At 33.2% G+C, this 13200-nt stretch overlaps 1 protein-coding gene and 1 pseudogene across 1 annotated transcript; one reads left to right on the plus strand and one right to left on the minus strand.

The window, feature by feature from the left end:
• The first annotated feature begins 27 nt into the window (after positions 1–27).
• LOC126699865 (uncharacterized) lies at positions 28–834 on the plus strand. The gene has a single exon (XM_050397835.1). The coding sequence runs from the start codon at positions 181–183 to the stop codon at positions 661–663; it is 483 nt and encodes a 160-aa protein (XP_050253792.1). The 5' UTR covers positions 28–180; the 3' UTR covers positions 664–834.
• Positions 835–6991: 6157 nt separating this feature from the next.
• Positions 6992–12848, minus strand: LOC126699835 (small heat shock protein, chloroplastic-like; annotated as a pseudogene).
• Positions 12849–13200: the final 352 nt, after the last annotated feature.

Genomic DNA, 13200 nt, shown 5'->3' on the forward strand with positions numbered 1-13200 from the left:
CTACTATTCCTTTCCACATGTAAAATATTCACTATTTCTTAGACACTATAGAGACTAGAGTACAGACAATACCTCTCTATAAATAAATACCTTGTTCCCTTTGCACTACACTCATAAACCTCAACTACAAACTCTCTCTCTCTCTCTCTTTTTTCTCTTTTCCTGTTTCTTTGAAGCAACATGGGTAATTGCTATGCTCTTTGTAAACCCAGTACAGATGTTACAACAAAGCATGGGAAAGTTCTAAAGATTGTGAAGATGGATGGAAAGATTTTACAGTTCAGTTCACCAATTCTTGTTAAGGATATGTTGGTGAATTTTTCAAGCTCAGGTATTGGTTTATCCAAGGAAGCTTCAGAGCATCTCCCACCTAATTATGAATTGAAGTTAGGCAAAGTTTACTACTTGCTTCCTTGTTTGAGTTCTGTTGGTACTACTAGTCCTGCAGAAAATATGTCCTCTTTAGCTGAAAAAGAAAAAGACCATGGTGTAAGGAGGATTAAGATTGTTATAACAAAGAAGCAGCTGCAAGAGCTATTGGCAAAGCAAGCATCAGTGGAAGATGTTCTGTCGGGGCTCGAGAGAAAAACGTGTAATAATGCTTTTGATTCTAGGACGAGTTGGAAGCCAAAGCTTGAATCCATCTCCGAGGGAAGCGAGTAATTTTGCTGTAGTGATTAGATGATCCTAGTAATTTTGGTTGAATATGTTTTTTTATGTTGAAACTCTTGTATAAAAAATAGGCATAGTTGTATTGATATCTCTGAAGTTGTTGTGTTAGGTTCATGTTTAGTAATCAGCAAGGGACGAGTTGATAATTAACAACTTCTCCTACTATACAAGTTGTTGCCATGCACTTATTACTTCACTTATATGAAAACATTTAGGTAGTAAAAAAAAGAATCAAATTACAGCTTCATCCTGAAAGTGTTGTCATTAACATAACTTTTCATTTTATATGGTAAAGGAAGGTATATATGGTTATTGAAGAATGCTCATGAAGGGCATCAACTTCAGGTCAATTGGGCCCTCTCATGTCACAAATCTTGTAATTTATAATGGATATGGCCGAAAGAAATGTTTAAATACACTATAGATAAGAGGATATAGAAACAAGTTGCTCAGGCTAGACTAGCTATAGAGAATGATATCATCTGGAATTTAAAACCCAAATTTTCTATAGCAATCAGACCATTTACATAAAATAATGAGAATGATGTGGCACAATTTATATAATGGACTACAAACTTGTATGTTTCAAAAGAAAATGTTAGGGCATATGAAGAAGATGAATGGCAAGGCCTTTTGTAAGATTTAGAAGTAATCCATGCCAATCATACTGAAACAGCTGTGTTGGCTTTGGAAACCTGTGTAATCTTTTATTTATTTATAAAAAAAGAAAAAATCAACATCTATATAGTTTACCCCTCAAATGCACTAAATGGATTAAATTATACCATAATTGAGAAACAGAATACTCTGCTGAAACATTGTTAGGCATAGGTCTGAATACTCTCACACTCACAGCAAACAATATTGATTAGAGGTTAGCAATTTAGCTTGCACAAAATGCTCGGGAGTCTAGGGGAGAAAGGGTTTGAATTAGGAAAAAGGGTTTGAATTATAGGGTTAACAATATATTGTAACTATCTAAAAAAAAAAAAAAAACCTTCTGGTTGATTCTCCACACACACACAACCTTCAGGGTTAATTAATTGCAGCCATCACTTTAAATTTTGGGGTTATTCCACTTACTTCAAAGCATAAGGTTTTGTAATTAACACCTTTTAACAACACCTAAATTCTAAATTAATCTATGCTAGCTACCCTAGCACCCAAAACTAATATTAAAGTTAAAAAGTTAATAGATTGATTGGATGATAGAATGCATTAAAATATCAAAATTAACATATACTCCCTCTTAATTTGCAATGCACACCCAGATTAACCCATTAATTTATAAATTATAAATTTTCTATGGGGAAACTTTCCTATTTAACAAGGTCTGTTGAGTTATCACTTATCAGCTATCCCTATAACCTCATGATTTCATTGTTTATAAACATTTTATTCCTTTTGATATAAGAAGAATAAATTTAGGTAACCTGCCGCATCACTCAAAGTTTGGAATTGGTTATGGCACCTTAAAGCCCCTAAAAAATTATTGCTTTTCATGTGGAAATGCACACAATCCTTTTGCATTGTGCTATAACTTTCCCTTTCGCAATTAATCTACCCTAGTACGTGTTCATTATCCACGTTTTTTTTCTTTGATAATTCAATAATTATAATAACTAATCACGAATCCGTGTATTGTGCGTGATAATTATTTTATGGTGGTTTTATTAATTTTTTTTTACAATGTAAACTAATTTAATAAAGGGTAATGTATTTCGTAATTATATTTTTATTTATTATAAGAACAATCATAAATGTAATATAGGAATAATCATAAATCATAAATATAAATTTTGTTGTACCAAAATGAAAACAATACAATTTTTCTCAGAAATTCAAAAGGCAAGTTAATGAAAATATTCATTTTTTAATAAAAGTTATTTATAATATTTTGTGAATCATTAAAAAGAATATAAAATTTGGAAATTATTCTTTTAGGTTTAAAAAACCTTTCTCAAACCTTATTTTTTCTGCCACAATCCAAAACACCAAAAAATGTAACTAAGAAAATTAATAAAACTTAACAATGATTAATTGGACCAATTAGGAAAACAATTTGTTGTAATTTCATCCACCCAAAACATATTATGAAATAAAAAATTATTAGCAAAATCTAAGAATTAAATTTTTATATATGCATTGTTATAAAATAATAATAATAATTAAAAATAAATAAAATTGAAAAACCTAAAATTTTTCACCCATCCAATTATTTTCATTTGGTTAACCTTTGTTTTTCTCTAAATAAAATACATTATAGTGTACTTCTAATACAACTATTAAGAGTACTTTGCCACCACAAAGAATTAAAGAATAAACAAAAATTAGTAAAGTCTCATAGTTTAACATTTAAATTGAGCACTATAAAAAATCATGCTATGTAATAGAAGAAATATCAATTTACAATTGTAGGGATATTGGGCCCAGGAGCTCACTATCTATGTATACACTAGGCATGGGGCCCAATTCGAGGACGTAACATTGACTGAGGAGGAGTAGACGTGGTCAGGGGAGTCCGTGTTAGTAATTGAAGAAGTCAGTTTTGGTCATAAAGGCCTGGGAGGGTAGGCTGAGGATGAATACCTCATCGGCTAATCAAAGCTGAAGTTAGAAGAGTTGGTCTGGCATTAGGAGAGCACTCCAGGAAAGTTCTGTTGATACAGATATGAATTACAAGAACGCAGGATAGAGAGGAATCCATAAATATCTAAGAAGAAAGCTGTTACCACCGCATTGAATGCTCTGCAGCTAATTTTTTGGCTTCATTAATATGGAAAAGACCCCTGAACAGTGCTACATTGGCTACCCCAATGCACAGAGGGCCTGAGAGGGTGTTCGATGGGACAAACACTTAAGTAGAAGCTTGGATGGTCAACAAGTGGAGGGTTAAGATTGACTAAAGAGAGCTATATAATCGAAGAGACCCTTAATGAAGATGGGATCGAAAAACTGGGAGAAAAACATTGTAGCATTAAGAATTAACTTTGTAATCAAACCTAAAAGGAATATATAAGAATTGATCTCCTCGGACTGTGCCAATGACAATTTTTCTTTAGTATAAACTTGTCTATTTTTATTCCCTTGTGATCTGAATCCACTTTAGCACTTGTTTGATTCATTAAAACCCAGTTTTTCCAACTCACTCTCTATAAATTCATTGTTTTGAGCTTTTTGGGCCTAAGTCCACCCATCTTCTGGGCAAGGAACTCAAAGCAAGTCTTTACAACAATAAATACTAAATTATCCAAATCATGCTATATAATAGAATAATATTATATTTTTATATGCTATATTTAATTTTTTATAACGCAATAAGATAACATTTAACAATTAAAGAGAACAAAAAAAAAATTTAAAAACAAAACTAAATCGCATTAACCCAAAGTAGATTTTTAAAGAATATAAAAAATTATCAACCTAAAGCAGATATGCAAGAAAAAAAAAATCCACCAAAAATTTGAGAGAGAGAGAGAGAAACAACCTTTTTGTTGTGAGGGAAACTATGCATAGAATGGAAGAGATAGCGACAAATTTATAGTAAAAGGGTGGTTTGGATAAGAAAAGATAAAAATAAAGGAAGAGGAAGGGAAAGAGGAAGAATGATATTAATTTAAAGGGTAGTGGGGAGATGAAAAGGTAAGGAAGGAAGAAAGGTTGGAGAAATAGTGGGAAATGAAAAGGTAAGGGAGGGAGAAAGGTTGGAGAAGTGTAAATAATACAATTATAGGAAAATTGGAAACAGAAAAAGAAAAAAGAAAGAGATAATGACGTGGACGCTGATGTGGCTCAACTGAAGTGTAGCAACAATAAATGCTATGCTTCAGTTTTTAGAAATATATAGATGAGGGAGGAGGGAGTCGAGTCCTAGTTATCCTTATGAATGAGAACAAAGAATGTCATTTTGATGTTATTGGCAACAAGTATATTTTTAATCAACTTAGACCTCTCACCATCCCTTCTTATCCACACAAGTTATCACATCTTATCCCAGTGGCGGCTCCGGGAATTTTTTCTAGAGTGTTCCTCAACAAGCATAAATTACACAATCTAATAAAAAGAAATTTTTATATATTGACAACAACAACAACAATAAAAAAACCATGCAAATACATAAAGTTTTACAACATAAAGCTTGTGGAGTTCAGTTGTAGTTGTTATTAGTGTTGCTGAACAGGGATGAACAACGATGGCTGGGGAGAGTAAGTGAGTTTCTTATTTCCTTTTAGCCTTTAGGTTTGATTTAGTTTTAGTTTAAATTGTTTAATGACTTGTGAATCCGCGAGGCATTGAGGATTTTTTTTTTTTAATAATTGTTGAATTAAAAACGTAATCGTGTTGGTGTTGGAGTAGTGATAGTCTAAGTATGAGATGAGATTGATCTTGTACTGGGCTTTTCTATTGGCATTTGGTTTAGGTTTTGTTAGTGGTTTTATTATAATTTTTTTTTCCAGATTTTCGTTCAAGTGTTTTTTTTTTTTTTTTTCATGGTTTTATAAACCAGTATAGTGAAAGAACCAAAAAAGGGATTGGTTACTGGTTTTTTGGGCGAACCGAGATCTGACTGATGGTTGAACCGGTGACGTCATAAATAATATAATTAATAAAATTTTAAATTGTATAAATAAAAATATAATAAGTTTATTACTAATAATATGATAGCAAAATGTAAAAACATAATATTTAGTGACGCTTTCCTCACATGTTTTTGAGGAAAAGTAGTCGTACAATGACAGTGTGTCAGGTAAAGCAAAAACTAAAAATAAAACCGTAGTATAAACTTAAAAGAATATAAAAGCATGTGGTTATTTTTTCTTGAAAGACCCTAATATATTGTTAAGTTGCTCAAATTATGGACCAAAATTTAATTTTATTAGCATAAAAAAAATTCAAGGTGTTCCCAATTTTTTTTTTTAAAGGTAGATAAATATAAAATTTTAAATTATTATGTATAACCACCCTGGCTATAAGGTAGCACTGCCCTTGTCTTATCCTCATAACATGGACAATCGAGTTGATGGTTAGGTGGTTTTAGTCTTGATCTAGGCTTCTCCACTAAAGTCACAATTGATTGTTAAAAAGTAACTTTGATGATTGCTCCGAAAACAACCTTTTGGGGTAGGGGGTCTTATCTGTGACCAAGATTCCAAGCCACTTCTAAGTCACTGGTTGGGTGGTTTTAGTCTTGATTTAGGTTTTTCCTCTTAACTTGTGTTGCCGACTGCGAAGGAAGGGCTAAATCAAGGAAGTGACCCAAGACAACGACTTTCAATGTGTTTTTTTTTTTTTTTTTTTTTTTTTTTTTTTTTTTTTTTTTTGGAGAATAAACGGCAGAAATTTATTCAAAGAAAGAATAAAATTGTACAATAACAAGGCAGCAACAGGGAGAGCCAAAGAAACCTGAACTAGCTACAGAGCTTTCCCTACACGTAACAAAGACAGCAGCTAAATGTAAGATTACAACAAGAAAAGCCAAAGAAAACAATACTATCTTACAAACTCAAGACAAACTTCCATAATTAGCTTCCAAATATTCTATAGTATGAGCTGCAACAGACCTGGCTAGAAAAGAGGGGTCAGGACGTGGAGTACCATAGTGTTAATACTTGATGTAGATTACACATTCATATTGAGATTAAATTCAATAAGGACCTGGTGTAAAAGGCCAAGATTTCATTTACACTTTCAAATGATAATGTACCACATAGTCTGAAAAACCCTTCGAAGACGCCTTGGGCATAGATGTTCAAGCCAAATCTTCAAGTTTGATATTTTCTTGAAACAAAGGAGGCTTCCCTTTCCTCTGGGCTTGCAACAATGCAAAGTTTAATGTTCGCTTATTACACTTTACCAATCACAACTAAAACCAACGCATCATCTTAATCCTAGCTAGCCACGAAACAAACAAAACCAAATGGTCCAAACTCCAAACCAATATTAGTTTATAGTTTATACACACACCAGCCCACATTGCCTTTCATTCAGTCTGTCCAAAATTTCTCTCTTCAAAGTCTCAAGAGGAAACTATCATTTGATTATTAAAGAAAACACCAAACCTTGAAGAAAATTCTTCCAGGACCACCATGCCCACAACATTGCCTAAGGCTTTCTCAGCTTGGCTATTGGACACCAACTCCAATATTTTAATGGAGACCAAACCTGAAATATTACTCCAATTTTTAATCAGTATCAAAATATTTCATTCTTATTCTAACCAACTCATAATAACTTATTTTTAATCGGTATCAAAATATCTCATATATCTCATTCTTATTCTAACCAAGTCATAACGACTTTACGGGGGCACCCCAAGATATGTATCAAATATACACTCATGTTATGTACTAATTAATAATTGTCTGAACATTTCAGGGGGGAATACAATTATTACCTGAAATAGAATAAGAAGCTTATGATTTAAAAAAAAGAAGTAGGATTTAAGATTACTCTATTCACAACAATTATGACTAACAACAAAACCAAAAAAAAAAAACCCCACGAAATCTTCTTTATTTTATACTAGTACTATAATCTCATATATGTTCTGCTTTCACTGAATTTGCACGTCAATGACCTTGCGTTCTGCCTTGGTCTTAGGAATGGAAATGTAAAGAACACCATTCTTCAGCTCAGCCTTGATCTTATCCTTCTCCGAGTTATCAGGAAGCTGCATACGTGTGTCATAAGAATTGAAGCTTCTCCAAGACCAAGAGTCATTATCTTTACCTTTCTTCTTGTGCTCTCCTTTTATAACAAGCACATCGTCCTCAACTGACACCTTAACATCCTCCTTATCAAGTCCAGGCATGTCAAACCTCATCTTAAACTCGTTCTCCTCCTCTACCACGTCCCAATTGGCACGGGCTTGCCAATCCCATGCTGACCGGTGTGCTCCAGGGAATGTCGTGGTCTGATCAAAGAGACGGTCCATTGTGTCTAGCATTGGCCGCAATGCCCTAATTGGGGAGAATGGATCCCAGAGACCTGTGTAATAATTGCATACAACATGTTTAATTCTTTGGATCATATATTTTAGAACATCTGAATTTAAATTTTAAAGTTAGCCATCCAAATAATTGGATGAGAGAGATGTTACAAAATTTGCTACTTGAGCTTGGGAACATACTAAAGAACATACTTGAGTATTAAGTTTTCTTTACAATCCCTTGTATAATTTCCCTCTTTACATTTCTTGATACTGACCAGCTACCCTACACAATGATAGTATATCACTTTTTTAAGACATAGGAGACACAAAATCTGAAAAAGTAGCCCACCCACTAAAATTAAATTATAAAGTACAACCTGATGCTGTGTCTTTAGTTTCCAATGGAATAATATAATTGGTATGTCACAATCATCAAACGAGCCTTTAATTTGTTTCCCGTGATTTTGTTTTTTGCTTTATCTTTTGATTCTTTTCTCCTCAGATTCAGATCCTATCCTAATCTGTTTTATGTGATTCTTTCTAGTTCATGTAATCTGAAGAAGCAGAACTCTTCCTATCTATAACTAATTTACCTGTATTTTTGGTTCTCATAACTAATTAACCTGGAACAAAGAAAACGACTTAAGCAAAGTGTAAATTTCCATGCTCTTGGCATATTCTTTATTCAACCAAGTAAAAACAAAAGTTCCCAAGTTCTTAACTGAAAAGAATGAACAGGAAAAAAGAAGCAAATTTCATGGAGATGTCTCTCTATTCAGTCTTTAATTATGACCTAAGTCATTTCATGTTCCTAAGTGATGCTTTTGTGAATACCAAACAAGTATGTGTTTGAATTAACTTTTTGCTTAATATTCCGTTTGTTTTGTTGAAAAATATTTTTTCGGGAAAAATATTTTCAACATTTTTCAGTCATTGTTTTGTTGTAAAATCTTTATAAAACCTAAAAATATTTTTTTTTTCATGAAAAAAAGTGTAAAACTAGTAAAATGCTTGACCAAAAAATATTAGTTAAATCATTTTCCGACTTACACAAACCCCTCTCCCAGCTTGGGCTCGCATGACACCCCCCCCCCCCCCCCCCCCCCCCAAACCCTCGTTCTTTCTTTCTCACACACAAGAATCAACAATGCTATGCAAGCAATGATCATCAGCGTTGAGAGGTGGCAATTTGCGACAAGGTTTTGACAATTCATGACTGTGGTTGGGCGAATGGTGGTTTTGTGCACCAATTGTGTTGTTTTGTGGGTGGATGCAGTTAGCTTTGAGCAAACTATGTTGTTTTGTAGGTGGAACTGGTCGCACCAATCTAGTGGGTTGTGTGGGGGTATTGGAATTGATTTGTAAGATAAGAAGATATTTTCATTTTACATCGTAACAAACACATAAAAATATGTGCAAACTTTTAAAAATACATTTTTGGAGTATTTTCAAGAATGCAACTAAAAACAAGAAAATAAAACATTTTCAACTAAAAAACATTTTACATTGAAATAAATCTGAGTTCTAACCATTCCATTCTTTACCTATGAAACATCCCAAAACTCCTGTGAATCAATTGTGGTGGATAGAACTTGGATTCTTCAGGGTTTACGACATATACCCTTCAAATATATTGAATTTTTTTCACCTCCTAGGTGTTCCCAAAGGTACGATAATATGTTTTAAGTTGACAAAAATATAATTGCACGACAAAATGTAAGGAAAAAATTATTATACAAAACAAATAAGCTTAAAAACTAAAACAAAAGGAAAAAAAGAGCTAATTTGAATACTTATTTTGCACAACTGAAATAAACCATATTGTTACTTTACTTAGCAATGGTTGTTGTAGGGGCCAGTTAATTAGGAAGTACTATTAAGGCAGTATTAACTGGGCCTATGGCCCAATTCGAGGATGTTAGACCATCCGAGGAGGTCCAAATAAGATTATAAAGAGAATGGAGTGAAGAGAGGAGTAGAAACAATATGAGATAAGTCCAACAAGCATTCGAGGATAAAAGCCATCTCGGCAACATGTGTTTGAGGTCAGTTCGAGTGCCATATTGTCATAGACTTACTTCGGAGTTACATCATCACTAAGAGTTAGATGTCGGACAAGGGATAAGAAAGGAGAAGGGCAACAAATATCTTTAAAAAGCTGCTATCTCCACATCAAATGACTCCCAACCAACTCTCTGGCCGCATTAATGTGGAAGTGATGCCTGAACAGTGATCAAGTAGCCTTACAGCTACTAGTTGATGGTTCTAGGAAGTGCTGGATGGGACAGGAAGGAGTTCCCCAAATCTAACCTACATGTGTGTGGTAGAGGCGACACCAAGACTGAAATATATAACATGGAAAGATGTACTAAAAGGGGGGGGGGGGGGGCGAAGAAAAAATAAAGGGATTATCTAAGAACAGGACTGTGACTCTTGTATAATTTTATTGTTCAACAAGATAACATAATACAAACTCCTTGAGCTATTCCGAGGAAAAATTTTCTGATCTTACTTGTGTCTAATAGTCTTAAACTATCAAATTTAATCACTTTTCTCCTGGAATGGATCTAGTTCTTCCATCCATGCTTTACAAATTTATTGTTTGGGCCGCTTGGGTTTGAACCCAATCTTGTTTTGGGACCAATCCAATTTTAGTCCTTACAGTTGTGTTATTATCATAATCATCATCATTAATTATTATTACTCATGTATAACCACGTGCATATACATGATAATAATTAAAAACAATCATAATTACACATACATATAAGTTCAAATTATACATAATATAAGAGTTACAACTTAGACATTTTTTAAGTCATAGATTTTAAAAATGTGTAATGGTTTCTTGTTTATATATATAAATAAATATATATATATATATATATATATATATATATATAAATTAGAATATAATTGAATTTGGACTCTTTTGTTTTTGCGTTAAATAATTTACTTTTCACAAAAATTAAAAAATTAAATGAGAGATGTGGTGTAAAATTAAATTTCAATTGAAATCTAATTTAGAATTTAATTAAATTTAAACTCTTCGATTTTTATACTTAATAACATTTTACACAAAATTTTAAAAAATACTCCCTCTGTCCTAGTTTATTTGTCCTCTATTCCAATTTGAGATGTCCCAAAATATTGTCCTATTTTTAAAAATAAAATTTATTAATTTATTAATTTACTAATATTCCTATTATATCCCTACTTTATTTTCAAAACTATTTAAAAAGAAAACTAACAAATATTTAAAAAATCAATCTAATTGAGGTGTCTTTTTAGTTACCTCATTAAGAATAACTCTTTTTTAAAAAAAAAACTAATAAATTTATTTAAAGGTAGTTTTGTAAATTTATACATTTTTATAAAAGTAGACAAGACAATAAATAATGTTCCCTTAAAAAGTTTGACTTTTCAAATAGGACAAACAAATTGGGACACGTAACACAAAATTGGATTCCAATTGAAATCTAATTTAAATTCTAATTCACTTTAATTATATATATTGTAGGGTCTCAATTTACAGTCCAAACCTAAAACGTATGAGATATTGGCCTAATGAGCTCAATACAATAACTTTGTAGAGAGTGGGTCGAAGAATTAGGCCCTAATGAGTTAAACAACGGCTAGTATTGAATTGAATGACAATTAAATACAAAATAAGAGATTCTGATATCAATAGACTTTCAGTCCGAGGAAGTCACACTTGTATATATTGATCACAATTGAATACAAAAACAATTTAGATTGCTACAGTCTTGTTTCTCTATTTTTCCGATCATTTTCTCATGGAGGGTCTCTCACATTATATAGCTCCCTTTGCAACATCTTGATTCTACACTTGTTGATCATCTGAGCCTCCACTTGAGTACCTATCCCATCAGACACCCTCTCTGGCTTTTTGTGAGTTGTGGTAGCCAAGGTAAAATTGTTCAGAGGTCTTCTCCACATAAATGCGGCCAGAAAAGTAGTTACAATGCATTTAATGCGGTGGTATCAACTTTTCCCTAAATATTTTTGGGCTTTCTTCTTTTTTGTATATTCATGAGGCATGTCCCTATTATTATAGCTTCTTGGAGGGTCATTTCTAATTGCTGGAATACATATTTGAGTTGCACACGCCACATCCGAGGAGTAATTTCTCCTCGGACTACTTTCCATTCATTCCTTACTCCTGAGACTTTAAATTGGGACCCTAAATGACTATTTGCCCCTCCTCGAACCATTCAGCGTTCTCGGACAAAAGCCCAAGTTCCAACATATTATTCTTGGCCTTTATCCCTACATACATGTATATATATATATATATATATATATTGTTGTTGTTAAACCGGCAAGGTGCTAGCGGGGTAGAATACATGTCATTTACAATCGGTGCTTCTGTGTTATATATTGGGACCCTAACTCCTGAGAGTTTAAATTGGGACCCTAAATGACTATTTGCCCCTCCTCGGACCATTCAGCGTCCTCGGACAAAAGCCCAAGTCCCAACATATTATTCTTGGCCTTTATCCCTATATATATATATATATATATATATAGATTGTTGTTGTTAAACCGGCAAGGTGCTAGGGGGGTAGAATACATGTCATTTACAATCGGTGCTTCTGTGTTATATATTGATCAGCAAACTAATTGTTATACTTGAAAGGTTTAATCAAGGATCATAGTCACTCATGTTGAGAACATAACAGATTGACTAAGATTTACATATCATCAGAAAAATTCCAATTACTTTTACTTTTATCAAGTTTATTTAGTTTTTCCTCCTTTTCCTTGTAAGGCAGCTTGATCAAATTGTGACACAGTGTCTGTATCTATCAGAACCCACTAGAATTCACCAGTTTCTGAGTTGGAAAGAGATGGACCCAACATAAAACAAGCAAAATAAATGTGTCAATTTACAAAACTAAAAACAAGTGTAGTAAAAAAGAAAGGCTCACCAAGGTTTGAAATATCCACCACCCGCGCGTCTAGGCCTCCTCTCCATTGAGGTCCCTCGGTTTCCCTCACTGACATGAACATCCACAGACTGAGACATGTCCTTATTTTCTTCACCAGCCGCAGCCTGAGCTCTCACCATTGACAACCTTGACCCCCTTTTGCTACCAAAATTCTTTGGTATTGGAAAGGCAACATGGCATCAAGGCACAGTACTGTTGGCTTTAATTGAAGGCATGGCTTTGTGTGATGATGGTAGCATAGGTGAACATGACCAAGATAGTGTTGAAGCCATAGTGTGTTTCTTTCTCTAAAGAGAGACTGTGTACAAGAAGAAATGCAAAGTATACAATTTAAGTTCTTGCTTTGGGAAGAGGTATATTCGTTTTTGCTTAGGAAACAGATGGGATTTGAAATAATATAGGCAAAACAAAAACTAGGGGATAAGTTTGTAGAGGGGTCTTGAATGTTTGAGAATGTGAAATAGTTGCATTATTGTCACCACCCAAAAAGGTCAATTTACATTACATTGACGTTTTTCTGTAAATGAAGAATCTCTCGATCTTTCTGGAAAGATCTATGGTTGTAAAATTACTAATATGGTATGCATGTTATAGGTGGACAAAGTCTCTCGGGAAAGGTCCATG

Source organism: Quercus robur, chromosome 9 (genome assembly GCF_932294415.1).
Source record: "Quercus robur chromosome 9, dhQueRobu3.1, whole genome shotgun sequence".
Taxonomy (NCBI): domain Eukaryota; kingdom Viridiplantae; phylum Streptophyta; class Magnoliopsida; order Fagales; family Fagaceae; genus Quercus; species Quercus robur.